General features: G+C 41.1%; 1 protein-coding gene across 2 annotated transcripts; it reads left to right on the top strand.

Moving 5' to 3' along the window:
• The first annotated feature begins 1,162 nt into the window (after window positions 1–1,162).
• On the top strand, window positions 1,163–23,964 carry rab11fip1b (RAB11 family interacting protein 1 (class I) b). Of its 2 annotated transcripts, XM_022681183.2 has the most exons (6): window positions 1,163–1,642; window positions 10,941–11,371; window positions 12,283–13,879; window positions 18,921–20,309; window positions 21,448–21,559; window positions 21,987–23,964. In XM_022681183.2, exons 1-6 carry the CDS (start codon window positions 1,311–1,313, stop codon window positions 22,191–22,193), a joined length of 4,068 nt encoding a protein of 1,355 aa, XP_022536904.2. In that variant the 5' UTR covers window positions 1,163–1,310; the 3' UTR covers window positions 22,194–23,964. The 2 variants fall into 2 exon arrangements, with proteins under 2 accessions (XP_022536904.2, XP_022536905.2); XM_022681184.2 differs by lacking the exon at window positions 18,921–20,309 and having other exon boundaries at window positions 1,168–1,642.
• Window positions 23,965–24,551: the final 587 nt, after the last annotated feature.

Genomic DNA, 24,551 nt, shown 5'->3' with positions numbered 1-24,551 from the left:
GATGGAAGGTCGATTATTGGAAAAATATATAAGATGGATGGATATATAAAGGAATGGGTTGGTAGATAAACGAATGGATGATAATTGGGAAGATACATAGAGGGATGGACGGTCGGTTGGTTGTTCAGATGGATGGATGGATGAACATTTGAAGGGATTAGTTGGAAAATAAGTGTATGGATGGATGAATGAAAGATTATTGGACAAATACATAGAGGGATGGATGAATGTATGAAGAGATGGTTTGGTAGATGAATGAATGGATGATTAGTGAAAAGATATATACAGGAATGGAAGGGTGGTTGATTGGATGGTTAGCTGTTAAGATGGATGGATGATTGTTTCAATGGATTAGTTGAAAATTGATGTTTGGATGGATGAATGGAAGATTATTGAAACAATATAAAGAGGGATGAATAAATGTATAATGGGGCTGGTTTGTGAGATGGAAATATATATAGAGGGATGATGGTTGGTTGGATAAATGTAGATGGATGGATGGATGGATTAAACGATGAATGGACTGGTTAGTTAATAAAAGAAAACGTGGGTGGATGAGTTGGTAGATGAATGAATGGATGATTGGATAGATATCAGGAAGAAAGGGTAGATTGTTGGATGAAAGGATAAAAGGATGTTCTAGTTGATGGACTGATGGATAAATTGGGTTGGTAAATAATGACCATTGGGAATATATATAAAGGAATGGATGGTTGGACAACGGATGGACACCTGGGTTAGGTTATTGATGGATGGACGTATGGATGTTCTGTAGACAGTATTGTTAATACTTGGCAGTCAGACTCCGCCCACGGCGCTGTATAACTCTGTATAAATCTGTATTTAAATATCTGCTTTTGCGACCTGTGTTGTAGTGCACTATGTAGGGAGTAGGGAATAGGGTGTAGGGAGTATTTATAACACCCAAGCAGCTTCCTTCCTGCACTGGACAGAGTTGTGAGTTGTTGATCGGACACTATCAGCCAATCCCAGAACAGCGTGGATACACTGTTGACCAATCCCAATTTACAATGGGCGGGGCTTGTGTTGAAAGGGGTGTGAAGTGAAACCGTTAGGTCATGCTCAGTCACAGGGCTTCTTGCATCAGTGGGAGGGGCCTAACAAAACCATAACAGAGAGTGGACAAATGAACTGGGACCAGATTCCATACGTAACAGGGGAGGCCACGCCCAGCGGACTGTTGCTCAGACAGGACTGGGAGATAAAGTTTAGTGTGTTGAGTGTTTGGATCCTAGTGTGTGGAGTGTGTGTACTGAGTGTGACAGAGTGTGCCCGCGCGGGTGTCGGTAATGTCGTTAGCGGATCAACAGTGGCTGACGGCGCGCGCTAAGGTGTCGGTGCTGCAGGCGCGCGGCCTGAGGATCAAAGGGAAGGAGGGCGCGCACGCGCTGCTTCAGGTGGGCGCACAGAGGTTCAGCACGGTAAAGGCGCAGCAGCAGCGCGCGGACCCGGTATGGGACGGGCAGGAGGCCGCGTTCGAGCTCACGGGCTTCCCGGAGAACAGCGCCGACCTGCGGGTACAGGTGCTGCAGCGCGCGCTGGTGGGACCGGACAAGGTTCTGGGGCACGTGGACATCGACCTGGGGGAATTATACAGCGACAAGACCCGCGATAAAATACAGTGAGTAACTTCATACACCTCTCCTTCAACATCACAGTCTGACCTCACTACTGTAGTACTGTAGGTAAAACTCCAATAAACTCCCACAAACACCAATTAACACCATAAACACACTCCTAAACCTTGTGGAAAGTCTTCCCACAAGGGCTGAAGCTGTTATAGTGGTCAAAACTGGACTGACTAATAACTGTGTTTTTAAAATTAGTACCCAGGTGGTTGGTTTTTGGCTGTAGTGGTATCCAGGTGTTTACAATGGAATTGCTAAATGGTTGCTTGATGGATGCAATGGTATCCAGGTTGTTGATATAAACTTGCCAAGTGGTTGCAGTGGTATCCAAGAGGTACTTATAAAGTTGCTTGGTGGATAATGTGGTAGACAAGTGGTACCTATGAAGTTGCTAGGTGGTAGCAATAGTATCCAGGTGGTATCTATGAAATTGCTAAGCGGTTGCGTTTTGGCTGTAGAGGTATCCAGATGGTTACTATAAAGTTTCTAAATGGTTGCTTGAAGGATAAAATAGTATAAAGGTCATTGATATAAACTTGCTAAGTGGTTGCACTGGTATCCAGGTGGTAACTAAGAGGGTGCTTTGTAGTTGCTTAGTGGGTGTAGTGCTATCCATGTGGTATTTATGAAGCCAAGTGGTAGCTGTGAAGTTGTTTGGTGGTTGCAATAGTATCCAGGTGGTTGCCATTAACTTGCTAAATGGTTGGATTTTGGCTGTAGTGGTATTCAGGTGGTTACTATGGAGTTGCTAAGTGGTTGCTTGGCGGTTACATTGGTATCCAGGGAATTGATATGAACTTGGTAAGTGGTTGCAGTGGTACACAAATGGTACCTATAAAGTGGCTTGGTGGTTGCTTAGTTGTTGTTGTGGTATACAGGTGGTACCTATGAAGTTGCTTTGTGGTTGCAAAAGTATCCAGGTGGTTGTCATACTTGCTAAGTGGTTGCCTTGTGGTATTCAGGTGGTTCATACGAAGTTGCATTTCAGGTGGTTACAATAGAGTTGCTAAATGGTTTCCTGGTGGTTACAGGGGTGTCCAGGTGGTTGCCATGAACTTGTTAAGTGGTTGCATTTTGGTTGCAGTGATATCCAGGTGGTTAATATTCAGTTGATAAGTGGTTACAATGGTATACAGGTAGTTGCTTGCTATGAAGTTGCTTGCTGGTTACAGTGGTATACAGGTGGTTTCTATGAAGTTGCTAAGTAGTTGCAGTGTTATCCAACTAGTTGCTAGTACAGTAAATTGTCAATAATGGCATAAATTCTAAACTTGCATCCATTTATGTTTTCAATTTTAGCCACACCCCCTCTAGATTGTACACTCTCTTTTTTTTAGTCCAGCATTGTGAAGAAGTGTGGAAGCGTGTGATTGGCTGCTGGCCGTGCTCAGAGGTTCTGGATTAGCTTAACTGATCCTGAAGTTGCTGAACTGCAGCAACCTGCTTTAGCGTAGCTTAGCGTGGGTGTAGCTCCTCAGAAGGCCTCCTGAGGCTTCAGATAAGCTAATGTAGTGGTTGGCCTGGTGTGAAGGTGATGTTGTGGTGGTTATTTTTATATTTGCTGAGTTTTATCAGAATGTTAATGTTCCTGCCCTCTGTAAACACGGCAAACAGCTGATTAGAGCTGTGCTGCTGTTATAATCTTTAAGGTCAAGTTTTAAACCCTGCGCTAATTCCTCCTAACTCTGGAGCTGATGGCAGAGGCCTGGTGTGAATAGCTCATTGTTGTTGGGGAATGTTAACGGAAGGGAAATAAAGGCTATGTGGAGGTTTTCCTGTAAACCCAGACTGAGATCAGCCTTCAGTTCAGCCCATAACCATTAAAGACCATCAAAACGGCTCAAAAATAGTTTTTCAAATTAGTTTGTAACTTTATACTAGTGGATATTAGACAGTAAACTGGCTTTTACTTTTATTCTTTGAGTTATGTGTCAAGGATGAGGATGAAGAGTCTGGACCAGCTGCTGTGGAGATCATTAATGCCAGTTTGAAGACTCTCAGCTTTGGGCCGACCACTAAGAGATTCTACATTAACTGTAGATTGGAAAATCCCTGTCCAAACTGCAACTTCGACTCTACACTGTGACTCTGTAGGCCTCTTGTTTTGGTCACTGACTGACTCTAAATTGTGTCTCAGATGCTCCTTTGGCCAGACACTAAACTAAAGAGTCCCAGTCCCCAAGAGTCCAGAGTCCCAACACCAAGCAGTTCTCCACCATTTTGGTCAATAATTGACTGAATTATGGCTCTGATGATTCTTTTGACAGTCACTTGAGTGACTACATAATGAATTCGAGGCTTATTGGACTTAACACTGAGTGATTCTACATAATAATTTGGAGTAGTAAACTGCTGTAGCTGCTTTACATCACGACTTGTTGGCTTCTTGCTTTGATCACTGATTGGCTCAACTTTGTTTAAAGCCTGTTTGGATTAGAGAATCTATGAGATTCTGATACCGAGAATACCGCTATAACTTCAAAACTTTAAATCAATTAATTTTTAAGGAGTTTGGTCAATGTTGGCCAACTGTAGCACGTCCAGAATCACCTGGTCCTTTTCTAAATTCTGCTTTAAATTATCAGCCTATTGGCCAAATACCAGCCCATTATCTGCCGATGTTGATATAATTCCGATATCATCGTGCATTCCTGCTACATTGTGACTTTCAGACTTTGTGTGGCTCTCAGGCTGAGAGGGATTTTTTTGTAGTAAAGATACATTTTTGTGAACCCCTGGTTAATCAGTATGTATTTACAGTACTTGTTCTGATAGTTTTCAATCAGTCAGTAATCTGATTCTCCTTACCGATCCTCCACACGAGTGCAGACATCTGATCTCACTACTGCAGCACTGCTTAAAGTCTTTTGTGTGTGTGTTTGTGTGTGTGTGTGTGTGTGTGTGTGTGTGTGTGTAGAAAGAAAGGGAAGGTCTTATGAGGTCTTGTACATGACTTTCTGTCAGTTACACACTTACACTGGTAATATATAGACACATACAGTTCTTAATGTTATTTTCAGGAAGATGTAAGGTGTAACCGTGTTTGTGGTGTTGGTGTTGTTGGTTTTGGTGTTGGTGCAGATTGGTGGTGTTGTTGTAGATTGGTTGTGGTGTTAGTTTTGGTGTTGCTGTAGATTGGGGGTGGTGTTGGTTTTGGTGTGGGTATCGTTGTAGATTGGTTGTGGTGTTGGGATAGATTGGGGTGGCGTTGGTTTTGGTGTTGGTGTAGATTGGTGGTGGTGTTGGTGGTGGTGTTGGTTTTGGTGTTGTTGTAGATTGGGGTGGCGTTGGTTTTGGTGTAGATTGGTTGTGGTGTTGGTTTTGGGATTGCTGTAGATTGGGGGTGGTGTTGGTTTTGGTGTAGATTGGTTGTGGAGTTGGTGTAGATTGGGGGTGGCGTTGGTTTTGGTGTTGGTTTTGGTGTAGATTGTGGTGGTGTTGGTGTAGATTGGGGGTGGTGTTGGTTTTGGTGTTGGTGTAGATTGGTTGTGGTGTTGGTTTTGGTGTAGATTGGTGGTGGCTTTGGTTTTGATGTATCTTTGGGTTGTTTGTGTTGGCTGTGTTTGTGTTGTTGGTGCTGTTGGTGTAACTTTGTGGTGTTTATTATTCTCCATCAGCTTCTTCCTCCTTCTTTACCTGCTGAAAGTGAGAGATAGAGTTCAGTTCCACAGAAACTGCTTCTCTCTCTACTCCACCCAAAACAGTGTTCTAATAGTGATACTTTATTCGAAGCTGTTTAAAACGTTCCAAAGCTCAGGCTGAATTTCTCTATAACATTTTACATAATAAAGGGATGTTCCAACATAAAGACCCTTCATAGCCGTTGATTACCCATAATCTTATCATGATCTAAAAAAAAAAAGAAAGAAAAACTGTGCTTTGAAACTTGGGCAAAGACGGAGCTTTATCAGAATATTGTTTTATTTCATTGTAAATAATATACTCTGGTGGGCTTGACCAGCTAAAGCCAATGTGATGAGAAAATTATATTTGTCCACCTACATTTGAGGGCAAATTACTTAGTTTATTATCTCTTTAGTAACTGTCTGGTTCCTAGCTGAAAGATACAAGCTGTACATGACGAGGATTGTAACTGAGCTAAATTAGCACTCTGGTGTATTGTCCTCTGCAGAGTTTTGAAATAGTGATTTCATGAAGTTGCGTAAAGTTCTGTAGTAAGACGCTGTTCTGCGCTGAGACATCAGGAACCACCCTGGTTCTTCTAACCAACATCTGAGCCTGAGCAGCTCCACAGTCTGAATGACCCAGTGAGCACAGCATGGGGCTGTTTGGTACTGGGTGGTACTGGGTGGTAATACAGTACTGTGGTAGGTTCTGGTGCTTGGCTTTGTTCAGGGTGTGATCTGAATCGGATCATTAACTGTAACTTTATTATCTGAACACTGAGCCAACGCCCCAGATATGATGCTGAAACTTCCTGCTTCACAAACCACCACTTCCCCTCCTCCTCCACTATTTCTACTCCTCCTCCATACAGCAGAACCTTAACCAGGAGTCTGGTTCCTCTTAGTTCCTTAGGGTTCCTCAGGGTTCTGTGAATGATTAGTGCTTGATCACTAATTCCTAAAGCACAGAGATAGAGCAATACTGTGCACAGTGTGACTGGATCTTCAGGTCCAGTTTGAGATCCAGTTTAGTTTAGGTTCATTATGTCTAAGAATAATACAGAAAAGTTATTATTAATATTTATAGAATCTGAATTTTGCACCTCAATTGGGCCCGGTTTATACAGACACTAGTGCTTTACATTAGTCTTGTTTCATTAATATTTTTGTTCTTGTTCCTTTTTTGTTGTCATTTTTTCTATTTTATATATTTTTTGTTTGTTATTTATTTATTTAATTGTATTATTTTTTGTTTTTATTAGTTGCTTTGTTTGAATCTCAGTCTTGAGGATTCCTGGGTCAAATAACTGTCTCTGATGCTGCTCTGATGTTTTTCCTCCACCGGAAAGATTATGATCTCAGCTTCTGGGCTGGTCACCAGAATGACTCTAGGTTTTGTTTCTGATGTTTCCACTGGAATGACTCCATACTGACAATCAGCTGATAAACCCTCAGAACTGCAGAGCTCTGATGCTTTCACAGCCTGACCTCAGAGTGACTGTATTAATGCTGGATGATTCCTGAGGTGTAAATGTCTTTACATTGCAGCTCAGATCCCTCCACACAACTATGAATGCAGCCTTGTGGACTCAGTTCTTTATTTTTGGAATACTCCCAGGTTGTGTAATCAGGTGTTACTGAGTGAGGAGGCGGGTTGTGATAGGTCAGGGCAAGTTAGGACATGAGCGTGGAGTGTTTGGAGTGTTATACCTGACTGCAGTGTGTAGCCGAGTGCAGACTACACTCAGACCTACCCTACTGAGAACCAGAATAGCAGAAGTCCAGACCTAAAATTATAGGAAGTTAAGTTAGACTATCCTCGCCCATTAAACAGTAGAAGAAGAAAAAGAAGGTGTGTTGCGGACATCCGTCTTCCCTTGGTGATGTGCAGGAGTATGGGTGCAACAGATTACGGTGTTGGTGATTCTGTATCTACTGTAACTGTAGATTAATTACAGAGCAGTATGGGCACAACAGATTACGGTGATGGTGATTCTGAATCTACTGTAACTGTAGATTAACCTTTATTTATAAGCATTATAAATAAAGCTTATATAGTGCAAACAATAAGTGCAAACCACAACCAGTCATATTAAGCCTATGGTTAGTGTTTTTCTTCTTCTAAATTTCTTGTAATTTAACTATTCATAACAATAACCAGTCATATTAGGCCTAGGGTTTGTGTTTTTTTTCTACTAAATCTCTTTTAATTTAACTATGCATAACCTTAAACAGTCATATTAAGACTATGCTTGAAGTGCAAACAAAGACAGAACACTTTTTTTAAATACAGTACAGAGCTAAGGGATTAGTACACCTGCCTATGAAACAGTCACATGTACGATTTACTTACAGTATTTACTAGGGCTGTGAATCTTTGAAACAATAAGAGCACTGTCGCGCGGAGCTTTTTAACTGTACTGCGGAGCTCACCTACTGTCGCGCTGAGCTTTTTAACTGTACCGAGGAGCTCACCTACTGTCGCGCGGAGGTTTTTAACTGTACCGAGGAGCTCACCTACTGTCGTGCGGAGCTTTTTAACTGTACCGCGGAGCTCACCTACTGTCGCGTTGAGCTATTAAACTGTACCGAGGAGCTCACCTACTGTCGCGTGGAGCTTTTTAACTGTACCGAGGAGCTCACCTACTGTCGCGTGGAGCTTTTTAACTGTACCGAGGAGCTCACCTACTGTCGCGCGGAGCTTTTTAACTGTACCGAGGAGCTCACCTACTGTCATGCGGAGCTTTTTAACTGTACCCTGGAGCTCACCTACTGTCGCGCTGAGCTATTTAACTGTACCGCGGAGCTCACCTACTGTTGCGCGGAGCTTTTTAACTGTACCGCGGAGCTCACATACTGTCGCGTGGAGCTCTTTAACTGAACCGCAGATCTCACCTACTGTATTTTTTCCCCGCGAGACAGGTTTAAGCTTGACGAGAAATATCAGCATGTTTTAATCTCGCGAGATCTCATGCCATCTCGTCACACCCCTAGTTACACTCATTCTGCTGCGGGACAAACCTGCACATTCGAAGAATAGAGACACATTTTGGCAGGGAGGCAGAATTCAGCACAACACCTAGAAAGAAAGGCGACTTACAGACTGACAACATTCTACAAACTAATCAGTGTGAAGTAAAGGTAGACTCCGACTTCATGGTAGTAAAGTTGTTTAGTCTCTCAGTTGGTTAACTGCATGGTGAAACCCAAATAAACCGAACTAAATACAGAATGTAGTGAATGTAATGTCATCTATTAATTTAGATGAAGGAAAGTTCCTATACAATAATAGAATGCAGAGTTAAAGAAAAGTACGCTCTCTCTCTTTCTGTCTCCTTCTCTTACTCCCTCTCTCTTTCTCTTACTTTCTTTCTCTCTCTCTCTCTCTTTCTCTCTCTGTTTACAATTAAGTCATTAAAAAGAACAGATCGTCCCTGAGTCGCACTCTGTCTGCTCTACTGCTAAAAATAACAACCCAACCTTGTGGATAATGAGTGTGGGTGTGTATAGTGTGTGTGTGTGTGTGTTGGGTGTATAATGTGTGTATAATTTGTGTGTGTAGTGTTGGGTGTGTATTAGAAATCAGTTTGTACTCTCAGTGTCTGAAATTCAGGAATTCTTTCTCATGTCTCCAGTAACTACGCCTGCAGGATCAGGAGGTTGTGGGTTTGAGACCCTGGTCCTCTGAACAGAGATCAGGGATTACATTATACTGTAGCAGTGTTTCACTGTAAAAAGACACACGCCTAATTACCTTAATCACCTTAATTAGCATAATTTGCGTAATTACATTCTGCATCTCCACGTCAGCTTTTCTTTATCCAGAGTTGAGAGGACCGGCTCTTCTTGAAAGAAAAACACCAATTTTTCTACATTCTCAGAATTCAAGAAGTATAATAATCTCTAATCGCTGACTCCAGATTTGTGTATAGTGTGAATGTGTGTATAATGTGTGTTTATGTACCTGTTGACCCCTCCGCTGGGCTGGTGCTGGTTTCCTGTAGATCAGCTGACTAAGGCTGGTTTCCTGTGGGTCTGGAGAGTTAGGTCGGGTTTATTGTTGTTCAGATTCTTTAGAAGTTTGCTGATTTCAGCACTGATGCACCAGCAGACCAGAGCTGATATATTACAGACCCAATCCTCAGCTTTAGAGCTTCTAAATATGTTGCTTAAAACATCAAAGCCGTGTTTAGCAGACTAAAAACTAAGAATCACCTGAATTTAAAGAAGCTTCAAGATTTGATTGCGTTATGTCCTAGATGTTTAAAAACGATTCTTGCTGATGTATTTATTTATGGAAAAGGATCAGGTGACACTGGCCTGATTAGTTTCAAAAGATATATTGTTCATTTAACTGGTTAATTTAGAAATGCAAAGATACATACATACATACATACATACTATGGATGTAACAGTACGTGTATTGTTTACAAACCATCATGGTACTATGGGGGGTCACGGTTTGGTTCGCGCAAATCCACGCAGAATACACGGTACGGTCTATAGGAGACCTGTGGAACCAATGAATGTAATGCGGAACTAATGTTCACAGAAGTGCTACACCCATCTCTGCGATGAAACCACGCCCTGCCATAGAAAAAGAATGGCCGCCTGTCGCTTTCCAGTGTGAATGCAGGGTCAGGCGCTTGCTCTGTCTCTCTCTCTTTCACTCTCTCTTTCTCTCTAGTACTATTAGGAACAAATATTTGTAGTTTAAGCAGTTAAACTAATGCTGTTGTGTTTGTGCCACAATCAGGCTCATTGTTTGTTTGTTCCAACAAGATCCAAAAGATGGAGCCTCTCATGATGGAAGAGAACCCTGGTTTTAAGCATTAAATAAAAGTCCTCGAGCCCAGTTCGAACATTTCATCTCTTTCAGCTCTTAATTTTTTTCACCAACTTTAACAAAAAAGGTACCAAACCGTGGGGTTTATACCGAGGTGAATTTTCAGTACTGTTACACCCCTAATAAATGCGTAATATCGGATATCAGCATATGCCCAGAACTCCATCGGTGTATCCTTAATGAGTCGTATGTTTTGTGTTGGTGCCGACCGTGCCCATCACTATAATGGAATTTACAGAGTACAGAGACAGCTCACACATTCCCTCAGCATCACGCCCAGTCTTATCTTAGAGAGACTGTGTGTGTGTGTGTGTGTGTGTGTGTGTGTGTGTGTGTAGTCACCTCTCAGGAATGTTAACAGTGGTATAAAAGTGTTTTCTGGACTCTGAATAGTTCCTGCAGGTTGTGCTTTTGGATTCTTACAGACTGTAGTTCTGTACCTGTTTCTATGTATACGTTATTATTCACCTCCTTTCACCCTGTTCTTCAGTACTCAGAAACTCCAGCAGCACTGCTGCATCTGATTCAAACACCTTATCACTGCTACTATAATCCATAGTGAACTGTGGGTGAGATCCTGTAGGTGGTGTCCTGTGGGCTGCTGTAGGTAGGAGTGTGTAATAGAGTAGAGGACAGTGAGTGAACACAGTGTTTACAAACTCCAGCAACACTGTAATATCAAATCCACTCAACCCATCCAAGGTGGAGCTGATATTGGGCATAGAAACTAGGAGGTGGTTATAATGATATGCTTGATCTGTGTACTGTGCAGCTCTAATTGTTATAATTTCATATTCTGCTGTTTATTGTTTGGTACAGATGGTTTAAGCTGCTGGGGAAGCCGGGGAAGCCGGAGAAGGAGCGTGGCGAGATCCAGCTGGAGATCCAGTTCCTGAAGGGAAGCATGTCTGCCAGCATGTTCGACCTGTCCGGCCCCGACAAGTCCAGATCCAAAATGGGCAAGCTGAAGGACAAACTCCGGGGAAAGAAGAAGGAGGGACTGTCTGACTCCGCCTCTGCCATCGTCCCGTCCGTCACTCAGATTCTGACGGACAGCGAAGGAGAGGAGGGGGAGGAGCTGGCCTCCCCGGAGAAGAAGAAGAAGAACAAGCTGAAGTCCCTGTTCGCCCCGAAGTCCGGTCTGCGACGGGACTCGTCCCAGTCCATGTCCACCCTAAGCTCCTTCCCCGAGAGAGACTCGGCCATCGCCTCCAGCACCTCCTCCGGCCTCAACGCCGAGTCTCCTGAGGGTATTTATCTACCTCAGTACATCAAACCGACACCACACCTCATTTACATATACCACTAGAGGTTCAGAACACCCACCACCCTGTTATGCAAAACACACAATTTGCCCTGTCGATAAATATTGAACAACACAGAAGGGGAGCTGCGTCTGTGGTTGAAGAAACTACATTTAAAGGAGAACTCTGGTGTAAAATTGACTTTTGGTGTAGTAAAACATGATAAAGACTACTAACCTTTGTTGAATAACCCACCTCCGTCCAACCACAGCTTTCCAAGATCCAGTTATTTTTTACAGTTTTTCCAAACATGCTTTGTAATGAATAATATGGGGCATATTTTGCTCCTGCAGATAAATCACAGCTAAATTTATCTGCAGGGGTATTTATCTGCAAAATATGCCCCATATCATCCATTTTAAATGGTGTTTGGACAAACTGTAAAACATTACTGGATTTCGGAAAGCAAAGGTAGGCTATTCAACAAAGTTTAGTACTCTTTATCATGTTTTACTACACCAAAAGTCAATTTTACACCAAAGTTCTCCTTTAATGCATCCACCCAAATGTCCATTTGTCTGCTCTTACCATTCTGTGATAGAGAAACCAACACCAGAACATCAATATCCAGAGAAATGTCTCTCCTTCAAATCTAGCTCCTTCAACCACAGATGCAGCTCCCCTCCTTCCAGTTATTGGGGGTCCCTCTAACTGAGTCAATTACTACTATACTCCTAGTATATTATAATATAATGCTATTCTGTAGGTTAAGCACCACTGTAGGTGTACTCTATATTAATGCTCTGCAGGTGCACCAGAATGTATAATCTGTTTACACATAAGGTAAATATCATTAATTTGATTAATTAATTTATTGATTGATTAATTGATTTATTGATTTTTTTTTATCTTTAAAGGCAAGAAGAAGTTTAAGTTCCTGACGCACAGACGAACCGGCAGCTCCGACAGCAAAAACTCCCAGAGCGCCTTCAAACACGAAGCTCCACCCCAGGTCAGCATCAATGGCAGCCATGTTTACAGGGAGGAGGAGCCTGAGAATAAAGGCTCTGCCCTCAGCCTCACCAGCTCTGGCCACGGGTCGATGGAGGAGCTAAGGCGAGAGAGGGAGGAAAGAGAGAGAATGGAGGAGGAGAGGATAAGGGTGGAAAGAGAGGAGGAAGAGAGGAAGAAGAAGGAAAAAGAGGCAGCAGAACAGAGGCAGAAAATTGAGGCAGAGAAAGAAAGGATGAGGTTGGAGAGGGAGAAAGAAGAACAGAGGAAAAAAGCTGAGGAAGAACGCCAAAGAAAACAGAAAGAGGCAGAAGAACAGCAAAGAAAAATTGAGGAAGAAAGGCAACGAAAGGAAAGAGAGGCAGAGGAGCAAAGAAAGGTTGAGGAAGAGAAAGAAAGGATGAGATTAGAGAGGGAGAAAGAAGAGCAGGAAAGAAAGAGGAAGGAAAGAGAGGCAGAGGAGCAGAGGCAGAAAATTGAGGAAGAGAAAGAAAGGATTAGGTTACAGAGGGTGAAAGAAGAAGAGCAGATGAGGAAAACTGAGAAAGAACGACAAAGAAAAGAAAGAGAGGCAGAAGAACAAAGGATGGTTGACAAAAAGAAAGAAATTATGAGATTGGAGAGGGAGAAGGAAGAGAAGGACAGAAGTAGGAAGGAAAAAGAGGCAGTGGAGCAGAGGCAGAAAATTGAGGAAGAGAAAGAGAGGATGAGGTTGGAGAGGGAGGCAGAAGAGAAAAGGAGGAAGATCGAAGAAGAACGACAAAAAAGGGAAAGAGAGGCAGAGGAACAAAGGAGGAAGATTGAGGAAGAGAAAGAGATCATGAGGTTGGAGAGAGAGAAAGAAGAGCAAGAGAAAAAGCGGAAGGAAAGAGAGGCAGAAGAGCAGAGGGCAGAGAAAGAGAGGAAAAGGTTTGAGCTTGAGAAAGAAGAAAAGAAAAAGCTTGAGGAAGAAAAACAGCGAAAGGAAAGAGAGGCAGAAGAGCAGAGAAGGAAGATTGAGGAGGAGGAAAAAGCGAGGCAGATAACAGAGGAAAAAGAGAGGAATAGGAAGGAGGAGGAGAATAAAAAGAGGCAGGAGGCAGAAAGGCTGGCAGAGGAGAAGAAGGCCAGGGAGGAAGAAGAGCGACGGAGGAAAAGGGTGGCGGAGGAAGAGGAGGCAGAAAAACAAAAGAGAATTTGTGAGGAAGAGGAGAGAAAGGAGAAAGAGAGGATTAGGTTGGAGGAGGAAAGAAAGAATCTGGAGATGGAGGAGAGGAAAAAGAGGGAGCGGGAGGTAAAAGAGGCAGAGCAGGATCTGAGGCCGGTTCCGAAAGCACGGACTGGTAAAGTGAGTACTGCCTCCAAACCTCAGGAGGAAACTCTATCTGAGGCAGAGTCCTCCAACAACCCGTTTGAAACCAGTGAACCTGAGGAACCTCCATCCTCAAACCCCTTCGAGGAGCCGAACAGCCCTCAGCCCCCTGCCTCTGTCCGCTCGGCCCGAGTCTCCGCGGTGAAGCCCAGGTTAGTACCAGTTCACCAAATCCCCAAAACACAACACAACACAATACAATCAATCAAATCCTCACAGCAATGTTCTGTAGAACTCTAGTTAGAAAGCTTTCTTTGAGCAGTAGAGACTCTTTTTTTTATACACTTGATTTCAGTAGAAACATTGAATAAGCAGATATCCCAATACATTTAAACATATAGTGTAATGTGGAGGTAAGATTGTAGCATCATAGCTCTTTAAAATATTTGAGCCAATCACAGTCAGTGCTCTTGCATTTTAGCAACAACACAACTTTATCTGTAGCAACAGTTTTTGATTGGTCAACATAGCATAATTTACTGAGTAAACAACATCACAACTGAGTAAACAACATCAAAGCAGAATATGTTTAAACAATGTTCTGATCTGATATTTCAAATTAAGGTACCTATTTTAGCTAAGCATTGTCTGTGTGGGGAAAGAATCAGTGTTTTGTTTGTTCATTTGAAACTTAATTTACGAATAATAATAATAATAATAAAAAAAATATTTCGTTCTTTAATATTTCTTTTTTTTTAAATAACCAACCGCTTGTATTTTCTGTTTTTTGATCCAAACAAAAATGGGAAATTAAAAAACATATCAGAAGCTGAACTTGATTGCAATTTTTTACCAGCATCTTACTCAAATTACCGTTCCCCCTTAAATGCTTACTGCAGTAACACAAAGACAGTCATCCTTCATCAGTTTAAATTTGTTCCCTTTATTCATGACCAAATTTACTGTACAATCCTTGGTCGCAAAACCCAAACTAAAATGTTTTCTATTGTTTTATTATATAATTTATATATAGAATCACAACATAGCAAATAAACAAATTAAACTGTTTTTTATTTAGGTCTCACAAGTTAGAATGTTATAATCATGCAGCTCTGGGGTTCACACACACTTTTTACTGATGAAGGATGACTGTCTGTTTGTAACTGCAGTAAGCATTTAAGGTGGATTGGTAATCCGAATAAGATGCTGGTGAAAAATCTAAATCAAGTTCGGCTTCTGATGCATTTTTAATTTCCCTTTTTGTTTGGATCATCAAATAAAAAACAAAAAATACAAGCCGTTATTTGTTTTTGGCAATATATTAAAAAAAAAAAATGTATTGTTTTTTTATTTTCTGATTTTGATTCTCAATTGAATATCAAATGAACGAATGATACACGGATTGGGAATGATCAATAATACTGGCTGTTTATTTCAGTCCAGATCACTTGATCCTATATAAACTCTTGCTTAAGTAGAGGTGGAAGGTTCCTGTCCAGAATGTTCTTCAGGAGTTCTCCCAGACCAATGGAACAAAATCCTAGGCAGTGCTTTCCCTTTCTGAGCCTGGATTTTCCACCTCTTTATTTAAGACATGAGTCCACCTCTTGTCTGGTGTCTAACAGCTCTGGGGAAAATGTCCTGTACTGGTTGTTTGTGACTTGGACGGTTCCCCAGACCTTTCCTTACTGAGGGTTCTCCTGTACTCTCCTCTACTAACCACTCAGACTCTTCCTCAGCTTTCTATGACTCTTGGTTTTCCTTCTTTGTGAAACTATTCAATACCCTGAGTAAAGTCTCTGTATGTTCTTCTGGACAGTCTCTGATCAGGGCTTGTGGCGTTGGAGGCTCTGTGGCCAAGTTGCTTGAGTAAACTTAATACCAGAGACACCGCGTCATAGAATCCGTTACACTGAGTTACTCAACACCAGTCTACCATGTCCACTTCATTTGAAGTACCCTGTGAAGATATGTGGCACCTTCTTGAAATATTCAGAAGGTCTCTGTGAGTGGATCCATGCATGATAAAGCATTGGAATTTTGGGTCTGAACCAAAAAAAGCAGGTGTAAAAGGTACCGTGAACCACAGTCCGGAGCAAAGAACCAAAATTTGGAGTTTACATTGTGAAACAATGGATGGTTCTGACCTTATTTAGATAAATTACAGGCAGTTTATAAAGTCAGGCTATCATCACCTATTGAACAATAGAAGAAGAAAAAGGGGAGGTGTTGTGCTGAAATCCATCTCGCCTTGGTGATGTGCAGGAGCGTCATGCAGCAGTATGGGTGCAACAGATTCCGGTGCTGCTGATTTTGTATCTACTGTAACTGTAGATTAACCCTTATTCATAAACACAAATGAAGGGTATCACTGGTGTCTTAGAAGGCAATCATTGTGAAGTATAGTGAGACTCCGCCCACATAGGTGATGATGACAGGATGTAGTAAATTAGTTTAGTTGCTCAGTTACTAAACTGCAGTGGGGAAAATGCAGTGGACAAGAAGTACCATAATAAGTACAGAACATAATACAACGTAACACAGATGAACCCTGATTCAGATTCTGGTCTGGACTTTCAGGCGTAAAAGCGCCCTTAGCTTATTTGATAGAATATTTCTGTATCAAACATTTGTGTTTATATTTGGGTTTAAGTGTTTGACTTCTTAATTCTAAACTTTAATTTTTTTGTTGTTCCATGATTCTAACTCTAACTGTAACCAATGAAATCAAAATACCTGATCCTCATGTCTGTTAACTAACCAAATCAAACATCAGACCACAATAAAAACGCTCCAACTCCCGTCTCTCTGGTGTTCTTTCTCCTGTTGTGTTTTAATGCTGACTGTTGTTTCTGGAATTCTTGCAAACTCTGGTCATTAACCCTGCAGCACTTCAGCTGCTGCCCTTCACCTCCCACTTACCCAATGATCTACGGCTGAGCTCTGCCCACAGGAAGCTTAGGAAATCTCTGCCTGTCTAGAAAAGCTGATCTTGCAGTTCTAATTCTCTGATATCTCCTAAAAACAGATACTGACTCCGGGGAACAGCCGGGATGTGGTTGGCAGGAGGGCAAGACGGTTACTGCTTGGGTTTTAATTGTTTTAGATGCACTTAATCCAGCATTTTAAAAAAATCATTTTCTTTACACAAAATGAGCAAAATGTAAACAGGGCCGCTGCTAAGGTTTTGGAGGCCCTAAGCATAACTGGTCAGGGAGCCCCCCCCCCCCAAAAAAAAACAAACAAACAAAAAAAAACACACACACACACACAAACACAAAAGGTTTACGCAAAATTTTACTATTTATTAAAATTACACATGTAACTGTGAATATTTACAACGTTATAAGTAAGGCCAATAACAGTGAAGAACAGCACAAGAGTACTATTTATAATGTATAAATAATAAATGAAACGATGCATGTCTATTTTAAGCAGTGGACACGTCATTTACACAAGCCAGCCTTAAAGGTTATGAAATTATCGTTTATATTCGTGGTGTATTTATATCAGCCTGTCAAAATCTATAGAGCTGTCTGATCCTGCTGTCATACAGACCATTTGGATAGTGCACTGACGGCATTAGTCAATAGGTAGGCTACTCTGTTTATTAATTTTTTATTAAAGTCACTAAAAATCTTCAAACTACACTACTACTATTTGCAAACGTGCCACGTGCCTTGCAATACCCAGATTAGTTTCTAGTTAAGCGTTTAAAGCTACCAAATCAGCAAAGCCATGAACATGAAGTAATCAAAACTATTTAAACCTTTATCATCGAAGTTACTCACCAGAAAGGGATGCATGGGCCTCATCTTTCTGCTTCTTTTTCTTCTTCTCAGCTCCAGACTCAAACCGTCGCTTCATAGTTGAATTACCATTTAGTAGCAACTTCGCGCGGTGAACTTGTCTCCTGCCAAACTCAAGTAGCGTTGCTACTTTAGTTAGGACTAAGGTTGCCAGATAAGTTACGATTTTTCATCCTATTTGTTTATTTTATTTTAAGTTTTTAACTTACACAAATATTGCACTGGACAAGTTTTTGTATAGAATGGCCACATACACTTTAAAAATGGTTAAACATGCGCAAGATTTAGCGCCTCCATGCATTTTTTGATTATTTATTTGACTGGAAAATGTCACATCTGGCAACAACCAACAGAGCAAACCGAGCCGTGCCATTTCAGGCAATAGGGGTGGGGGCATTATATTATGCACACAAATAATAACGTGCCGCTTTTAAGTAGTAGAGTAGGTGCCCCATGCAATGTTTAAAGACAAAAAAGATGATCGTATCATAAATAATTCACATTGGGTTTTAAATTTAATAATGTCATAATTTCAACACATTTCATTCTCAGTCAATTTGGCTCCCTGCAACTGCAAAATGGTTGAGGCCTAACGCTGGCTGCGTTGTCTGCGTATGCAGAGCGGCGGCCCTGAATGTAAACTATTTGAGGTTCAACAGGGATTTGCCTGGGAAACTGTAGATTACTTTGTCTGCAACTGTCTTAGTGGAGTTCTTTAATTTGAAGCTAGAGAAACTGCATAGAGGAAGCTTCATAAAATATTTTTCTTCTAAAAAACTTTTATTGAAGAATCTTTAAAGCACCTTAAGTGTTCCACAGTTCCTCCAAACTAAATATAAACTCTAAAAGTCCCATAAGGACAGATACATTTAACAGTGATGACTGAATAGATTACAGGACACTAGCAACATTTCTCAGCAGCTTGTTTCCATCAAACACATGTAAGGGTTTCACTGCTTGCTAAAGCTGACACACCTTTAATCACATGTATTTAATATATTTAACACCACTGGCTTTATTTGCATCCTTAGTTAGTCTTAACACTTAAATGTCCTCCAACTGTTTATACATACTTCTGGTGACACAGATCCTATCTAGCATAAACAAAATAATCAAAGTGCCATAATATGCAATAATATCTTTAAAACATTTAATTTACTAACAAAGTTTCTTATAACCATTGTCTGGGACACATCCTCATAGTTGTAGTGTACCATGCCAAACACTTATTAAACACCTATTAGTCAGACTTAGTGGCAGTTTTCCAGACTGAGATTAAGCCTAGTCTTAGACTACACCGTCTTTTTAGGATAAATCCCTGTCTGGGGAAACTACCCTTTACACACTGATTTCCTTTACTCACTCAGATTTTCATGAAAGTGAAGATGAGTGTTTTTAGCTAAAGTTCCTGCTTCTTGTCTTTTTCCTCGCCTTCTTTCTTCAGTACGTCCCTCTCTAGGACCATTTCCCAGCCGCCTGTGGTGAACACCAACCCATTTTTTGATAATTGTGATGATTCGTTTGATGGCAGCTTAGAGAACTTTGACAGTATTGAAAGGAGCACAGAGAGAAGCGGTAAGAAAGGACATGCCCCGTTACCTCCACAGAACAAGTTAGAGATGCCAAAATCAATTGCTAATTCCGGAGACATCCTTCTGGAAGAGACCAAACCGTGTTCACCTTTAAAAGAAGTGTCAAGGCGCCCGGCACCTCAGCCGCCTGGCGGTCTGAAGAAAACTACAGAAGATCCAGACAGACACCACCAATGTCCAACAACTTTAGGTCAAGAGTGGGATCCTCTTGAAGGCCCAGAAAGACCTCAATCTCATGGTCAAGAGAGGAAACCTCTTGTTGGTCCAGAAAACCCTCAATTAAGCAAAGTGATCTCCAAAGATGAACTAAAGGCTTGGTGCATTCAAAGCATGAAGCTGGGAAAAGGACAAAACTCTAGTCCTCAAAAAGCTGATCCCATCCATAATCAAGCTCCCACACATCAATTAGCTACATACAGTGGACACAGGGACTTTTCTACTAGCCAGAATCAATCCAGTAAGAAACCAGCTGATGCCAATCCTTTCACAGGTGATGGGCCAGTACCAGTACCAGCCAGGCACAACAAGGGACCAGCACCTGCAAAACCTTCTAGTCAGAAAACTCTGTCTGAAGATGAATCCTCAAACATTTGCTCAAGTCCAAAAAGTCCTTCAGTAGAACTTGCACCACTTGAGAATGAGTTGTCCAGTAAAGATACCACTGCAGAACCTTTGAAAACCATTAATTTAGATAATCTTCCCAGACAAGAAAAGGTTGAAGAGCATCTGAACAAGATAGATGAACCAGAATGTCTGCAATGGAGTTCCCCTTCAAGTGTATCTCAAGATGTTCTGAGCCAAGAATTATTTGTCTCTAAATCAGATGGACTTCCAAATCTCGACAGTTTATCCCGAGAAGCACTGGCAAGGACAGAAGTTGCCAAAAAGAAGTCTCAGGCACCGCTACCTCCCGCTAAACCAAAAAGAATTGGAGATCCAGGCAACCAACTGCCATCTGTTTCGGCATCTAAAAGCAAGGTTGACCTTGAATTCCTTCCACAAAGCCAAAGAAATAAGAATTTCCAAGATCAGCCAAAGGACACTACACCTACCACAACCTCATCTTCCACTCCACTTGCTGCAAAGTCCGAGATGAAGAAAGTGGGTGTTTCCATGCCGGCAGATTCAGGTCCTGGCTCTGGGTCAAAGTCTCTGCCATTGGCCAGAGTGGTACCCACCGATGTTCAAAGCAGTGCAGGTGACTTGAAGGGGGCAGGGGGAGCTTCTGCCTCAGTAATCAGGTGAGATCTTGCAATAGATCAGGTTAGCAATCCAACTAGTAAGTCTACTTGAGGTTTTCAAATCTGGATTTTAAATCAGTTTCAATTCCTGAACTTTGCCCATATAGTGACACCTATCAAGAACCACATTCAATTACATCATCATTTCCAAAGATGACCAATTCCAGGACTGGAAACTGGATGTGAGGTCCAAATTTGATTACCTCGAGCTGTAGAGTTAGTGCCACATTTGTAGAGACTAATTTTCCTACAGGGATTAAGCCTAATCATTGACTATGTTGTCCTTTCAATAGAAAAATCTCCATTCAAAATGCTATGTAGTCTGGGGTTTAGGCACCTATGCACTCAACACTACTGTCAGTCACATTGATTTTCACTGGATGTTGAACTGTTAAAGTTTCTTCACAAGTGGCACTTCAGCTCATGCCAGAGATTTTTCAGGAGACCTTCAGCCAATTGTACTTCTCCACAGCCCAATGCCTGGACTCTTTACTCTTTGCATTGCACATTGTAAGTCAGTCGTTTCCAAAGAGTCTATTTCTATTGGCAATGCTGTGGACGCTGTAGGCTTGTGTCGTTTTTGTAATTTGGCGAAGGTAAAAATCCAGCAGGTAAAAATGCACCCAGGACTGAATTCCATTTGTGTGGATGGTTCTAGGCAGCTAAGTGAAGTAACAGGCAGCAAAGTGGTAGCAAAGTCCTGGGGAGAGTTTTTTTTTCTTTTTACTTTCTGGACCTGAACTCTGGCATTAGTTCTACTCGGGTGCCTGGATGTAGATACGTAGATGACCTTGGTTTAACAGCAAGGTTTTGCACCTTCTTGCTCAAAGGGGCAAATGCAGGGGTTCACAGTCAAAAGTCTAATAGTCTAATAAAGTATAATAGACAGTCTTAAGTACTGAAGGAACTCAGAAACACCAGATTACCAATGTTCCTGATCCGGTGCCCAGTAACCAGGGTGACACACCAGGGGAAATCTGTGCTGAATGTCAAACACGACTTTGCCCTTTTAGCTTTGTCCTTTTTTGCCACCTCACCTGGGGAAACGACACACTGAGCACTGAGTGTTTGGACTCCTCCTGCAGTATTGTGCTGTTTCCTGTGCGCTAGGCTAACACTATATTTTGTTCCCTTGCAGGCCACATGCAGTCAAACCCCTGAGTGCTATAGCAGATAAACAACCAGACCTCAGAGAAACCAGTACCAGTAAAGCTGCTGGAGGCACGGACAACACGCAGCCCAAGCCAGAGGTATCGGAATTGTCTTGCGTCTCAGTAATGCTAAAATGCTAATGCAATTACTTTTTGCTGACTGTCGCGTTTGCCTGTCGCTGTATTTAAAACTGCTATATTTGCGATGTGTAATTAACAGTTCAGAAATGTAAACCAGTGCAGTGTTGTTTAAGCAGTAATACCTTATTTCTTTCTGCAATTCGTTTTTGGGATTGGACCAGGTTTAATCGCTTAAGCGTGTAGTGCATGGTGTAGTGTATATATGGGGTAGCAAGAAGCAATTAACATCTCAGGACCAGCTCCGGATTAGCAATCTTACAGTTGCAAGAAAATCAAACCTGTACTGTGGGTTTTCAAGAAACGAGATTAGATCGGGTCTGAAAGATTACAAAATATTAGATAACTCTGATGATGTATTGATAATGATATGTAATCTGTGTGCCAGGCTGCAGAGACTGGGGGTAAAGGCCCATATTCCCAGCTGACCCGGGCCGAGCTGGTGTCGCTGGTAGTCCGGCAGCAGGACCAGCTGAGCCAGCGGGACCGGCGGATCGGGGAACTGGAACTGTACATCGATTCACTTCTGGTCCGGGTGATGGAGGAGCAGCCCAGCATCCTGATGTCCCTCAGCTCCCAGAAGAAGACCGTGTGACTCCTGACCCAGCCTGCACTGACCCGGCCTGCACTCTTCAAAATAATTTAAAATCTAAACTATGCACAAATATACATCATTACTGATGCACAAAAACATAGTCTAAAAGGGGCTATTGTGCTGCACTGTTTATGGTAAAGTAAAAAGTAAGACCAAAGCCAGCTTCCAGCTTTGTTATAGCATTTTTATAATGATTTAGCACCATGCTGACTGCAACAGTATTTAAAATTTATGTGCCACCTTAAAAAGAGTAACAGTTACGTTTTTCCCAGAGGTCAAGTTTTTGTTCTTATCTTGAAAAGCGTCTATTACTTGTTAAGACACATGACCTAAAAAAAGACTATTTCTGAAAATACTAAAGTACTGCAATATTTAAGGTAGAATGCAAAATTTGAATTAGAAGCCAGCTTTAAGCTTTGTTCACCTTAAGTTCTGACTCCTGGGGCCAGGTACTTATTTTTTTTTTTCTTATACAACCTTAAATAATGCAAAGCTCCCATTAATTTTTAGATGTATAAGCTAAAAAAGGGGGCTACTTCGGAAATTATTGCTGAACTATTTAAAGTGGCATGCAAAATTTTGAGCAAGAAGACATGCTTTTTTTTTTTATTACACAATGTAACTATTCAGGCTTGTGGTTGGCACAATGCTAATGTCAAAGTTAAAATTTCCTTTGCCACCTTGATATGTGGCAGTCACCTGAGGCTAATTGGTGGGTTAAGATGCACCCATTTCTATTGTTAGCTACATTAGCCTTCAGCACTACAATGTAATTGCTGTGCTATTTAAGGTGGAATTGAACATTCCGAAAAAAAGCGCATTTTTTGAGCTTGACCAAATTAGTTTACCAATAGATGAATAATGAATACACCCATGCTACATGCTAAGCCTACACTATTATTGAGAATAAACACCAGCTACTTGTAAAATACTATACATTCGTTTTTTGTAAATTGTGCTTAAGACACTTAGCTCACAGAGGGTATTTTTTGGTATTTTAAAAAAAAGTCATCCATAAATGCAAAAGGAGTGTTAGCTTAGCATGTAGCACTAGTCATATTTCACCTCTTTTAATAAGCAGTTTGGCAAAAAAAAAATAATAGAGGCCTATTGTCACTCAGAGTCTCTGAGTCTGGAGATAACTGAATTATTAAAGCGCTGTTGTGTAAGAGGTCAGGGTGTGATAATGCTCTTTATTTTCAAAATCCAGCCTCGAGCTAGTGTTCACTAAATGTCATTCAGAACATTTCCGCTTCAGTTGCACTACAGAATAAAACTCTAAAACCTGTTTATAATTAATCTATTCTTTCTGAACTTCAGCTGATCAAAAACTAACACACTCGTTTCTCTCTGTACGCTTTGCCACTTTCCAAAGCATAAACCTGTTAAATGAATGTTCCAAAATATCTCTACACTTCCCTGCAGCACACTTCCGTTATACTCATTTTTTTCACCTGTCTGTTCAGCAGTTCCTCAATTTATCAAAAGAGGAAAATGCCATGTTTAAAAAAATCATACAGAATGTTCTAATCTATTGTGATGTATTATTTTGTGTTTTTGCTAAGTGCAATACTGTGTATGCTGGTGTTACAGAACTGTATGAGATTATACTGTATGCACTTTAATCAGTCAGACACTTCCTCTGCCTTCCTGTTCGATCTCTGATTTTCTGTAAATATCGAATTTTGATTATTATTTCTACTCTGTGCCTTTTTTCATCTGCACTGTTTGTTGATTTGTCAGATTAAATAATAAAGTTTATTGTACCACTGTTTGCTTTTTTAAAATAAATCACTAATTTAATTAATACAGTTTACAACACCTAGTACATCCACTTACCTGCCACTTTATTGGAAACACCTGCGCTAAAATGTATTGGGAGTCCCTATTAAAGTAGTAGTGCACTATATAGCGATCAGATAATCTGTAGTGCTGTTTTAAATCTCAACTGTACATTTAATTCCGTAAAACGTTCACTATAAAGACCCATAATGCATCACATGCAGTGTACAGACACTAATGTACATTAGAATTTCCATTGTATACCCATGATGCAGTGCAGTGAAGAGAGGGTTTGTTGTTTGTTTCCTAATCAGTTCACTAGGTAGTAAACATTTCATAATGAATGAGTAAACCATTCTTAACGCAGCCGCACTCACAGTCTGACCCTGATATCAAAGAAAATCGAATAAACGTTTAAATGGGTCTCTGAATCTACTTTCAGTGCCTTTACATAATAATAATAATAATAATAGTAATAATACCAACATTATTATTATTATTTTTATTATTAACGATAACAATAATACTTCGTTTGTTAGAAACACCTACATACTACCTAGTGCAAGTGAAACCCAC

The sequence above is a fragment of the Astyanax mexicanus genome, chromosome 20, assembly GCF_023375975.1.
Source record: "Astyanax mexicanus isolate ESR-SI-001 chromosome 20, AstMex3_surface, whole genome shotgun sequence".
Classification (NCBI taxonomy): Eukaryota; Metazoa; Chordata; class Actinopteri; order Characiformes; family Acestrorhamphidae; genus Astyanax; species Astyanax mexicanus.
The sequence above is the reverse complement of the archived record's forward strand: the minus strand, read 5'-3'. Positions and strand labels throughout refer to the sequence as shown.